Here is a 2,772-nt window from a genome sequence, read left to right on the forward strand (position 1 = left end):
TGCATGCCTGAGGCCCTGGGTTCGATTCCTCAGCACCACATAAGCAAAAAGAAAAAAGCTGGAAGTGGCGCTGTGGTTCAAGTGGTAGAGCGCTACCCTTGAGCTGAAGAGCTGAGGGATAGCGCCCAGGCCCAGAGTTCAGGCCCCATGACCGGACCTCCCCCCCTCAAAAAAAATTCTAGTATTATCGGGGCTTGGAAGGTGGCTCAGTGGTAGAGCGCTTGCCTTGCATGCATGAGGCCCTGGGTTCGATTCCTCAGAACCACATAAGCAAAAAGAAAAAAGTCCGAAGTGGCACTGTGGCTCAAGTGGTAGAGCGCTCGCCTTGAGCTGAGGGACAGCGCCCAGGCCCAGAGTTCAGGCCCCACGACCAGACCCCCCCCCAAAAAAAAGTAAGAAACAGTATCTACATAATATAATCTAACAAAAACAGAGAACTAAAAATTAAGGACAGAAGCAAGGTATTTTACCTTATGGCTTGCTCTCTCCAAATTCACCCAACACCACTAAGGAAAACATCTTATTCCAAAAGAATGAAACCCAAATAAGAAAGGTTCATTTGACCACCTGTTTCTCATTTACCGTAACCGCTAAGGCCAAAGGGTATACCAATATACCAGTTGGAAAGTTCTCTGCTCACCTGTAAAACCGATTGCTGAGCCTCGTTCGAATGGTGTACAAATCAGTTGGATAAGCCACCACAGTGCAATACTTTGGATATGTAGAGAGATCGACTGGGCCTGCAAATGCTGCTGCTGCATCTGTTAGGAAAGACAGGAGAGCCTTTGACAATAATCCATCATCTTTAGGTGACAGAGTAATGTGACCGGTCAAATCACAAGGCAACAAACAGAACCTCAACTATGCTATTTGAAAATGCTTTTATAAAAGGGGTTGAATGTGGGTCTCAAGTGGCTATGTAGAAAGCCAACACAGCAAGAGCAAGGCCCTGAGTTCAAGCTCTAATACTGACAGAAATACATAGATATAAGCATACATCTATACAACAAAATACTTGTATAGAAAAGTTGAAAATGAGCCGGGCACCAGTGGCTCACGCCTGTAATCCTAGCTACTCAGGAGGCTGAGAGCTGAGGATCGCAGTTCAAAGCCAGCCCGGGCAGGAAAGTCTATGAGACTCTTAACTCCAATAAACCACCAAAAAACCGGAAGTGGCACTGTGGTTCAAGTGGTAGGGCACCAGCCTTGAGCTGAAGAGCTGAGGGACAGTGTCCGGGCCAAGAATTCAAGCCCCACGACCGACAAAAAAAAAAAAAAGTTGAAAATGAAACTTTTCACCCCCAAAAAGCTTACCAAGATTCAATAGTTGATCTATACCACTGATAATCCGGTCACATTCTTCATCACGTGATTTCTGACCCCATTCACCTTCCTGTGGCTTGTAGAGCAATTTCTCTAGCTCATCTGATGTGACAGAAACACTTGCTCCTAATTCTTCAGGTGGATCAACTATTAATTCAAGTTAAAAAAAGAACAAGAAGAGGTGGGAAGAAATCAATCCAAGTACTAATGGTCCTATACCAAAATTCAATTTTCAAAGCTCACAAACTATGTTACATCTATATAATTAAAGTAAAAGTCATCCAGGTGCCACTGGCTCACACCTGTTGTCCTAGCTTAGGAAGGTGGGATCTGAGGATTGCAGTTTAAAGCCGCTCCAGGCAGGGAAAATCCATGAAACTCTTATATTCAATAAAATACCAAAAAGCCAGAAGTGGAGTGAGGCCTCAAGTGGTAGGGTGCTAGTCTTGAGCACAGAAACTCAGGACAGTAGATAGGCCCAGAGTAAAAGCCATAGTCCCGACAAAAAAATTAAAAATTTAAATATTTTTTAACAAGTTCAAATTTGTAATTTTTCCTATTAGTACTGGGGTTTCAATTCAGGGCTCTGTGCTGTGAGCCAAATACCACTCAAACCACACCTCCAAACCACCTCTTTCCTTATTTTTCAGACAAAGTAGCCTGCTGTTTGCCCAGGCAAGCCTTGGCCTATCTTCTCCTATCTCTGCCTCCAGGGTGGCTGGATTGGTGGCAAGTATTAGCCTGTTGGGCTTGTTTGTTGAGATGGCAGTCTCACCAATGTTTTGCCTGGAATGACCTAAAATCACAATCTTACTCATCCCTGCCTCTGGAGTGGTAGAAATGGCTTGTTTTCACTGCTGAACCTGGCCCCAAATTTGCAGCTTTGTAAAGATTATCACTTGAGATTAACAAATTGCTATAATTCAAGTACAACACAATCTACCCACCCTAATAAAACTTAAAAGACAATTGTCATCACATTCTCAGACATCAGAACTCATTTAAAAACTTAAGGCAACATAGGCAAATTAATCTCGAAAGGAGAGATGACTAATCTCCTTAACTGCAGGGAGTATAAATGAAGTAGATGATTTCTTTTAACTCCTAGTGGGGAAAGTGGAACGCTTAAGCACAAGTTCTGACAGACACAGGATGTCATCATCCATTGTGGCAGCTCATGTTTTCAGGCCACTCTCCAATGGAGACATGCCACACACATACACATGTAACACACACACAAATAGTGCCTCTAGGACAGCTGCTTTAAAGCAGTTTTTAAACTAAAGCATGAAGAAAATGCTTATGGGAACTTTCCTGACAAATATAGTCATTAAAAAGCCAATGAACAAGGGGGGACCAAGATGGCGACGGGGCAGTAGGGAAACGCCACAGCTCTCTCCAACCAAAAAGAGAGTTCGAGTTCCAACGCTTAATCTCCCCAAGAGACCG

At 43.6% G+C, this 2,772-nt stretch overlaps 1 protein-coding gene across 1 annotated transcript in view; it reads right to left on the bottom strand.

The window, feature by feature from the left end:
* Brwd1 (bromodomain and WD repeat domain containing 1) overlaps positions 1 to 2,772 on the bottom strand; it is a 107,750-nt gene that overhangs the window by 22,177 nt on the left and 82,801 nt on the right. The window contains exons 26-27 of the mRNA XM_013027337.1: positions 1,315 to 1,470; positions 641 to 761 (exon numbers count right to left, since the gene is read on the bottom strand). Coding sequence (XP_012882791.1) covers positions 641 to 761; positions 1,315 to 1,470 — 277 coding nt within the window. The remainder of the gene's footprint in view (positions 1 to 640; positions 762 to 1,314; positions 1,471 to 2,772) is intronic.

The sequence above is a fragment of the Dipodomys ordii genome, unplaced genomic scaffold, assembly GCF_000151885.1.
Source record: "Dipodomys ordii isolate 6190 unplaced genomic scaffold, Dord_2.0 Scaffold103, whole genome shotgun sequence".
Lineage (NCBI taxonomy): Eukaryota > Metazoa > Chordata > Mammalia > Rodentia > Heteromyidae > Dipodomys > Dipodomys ordii.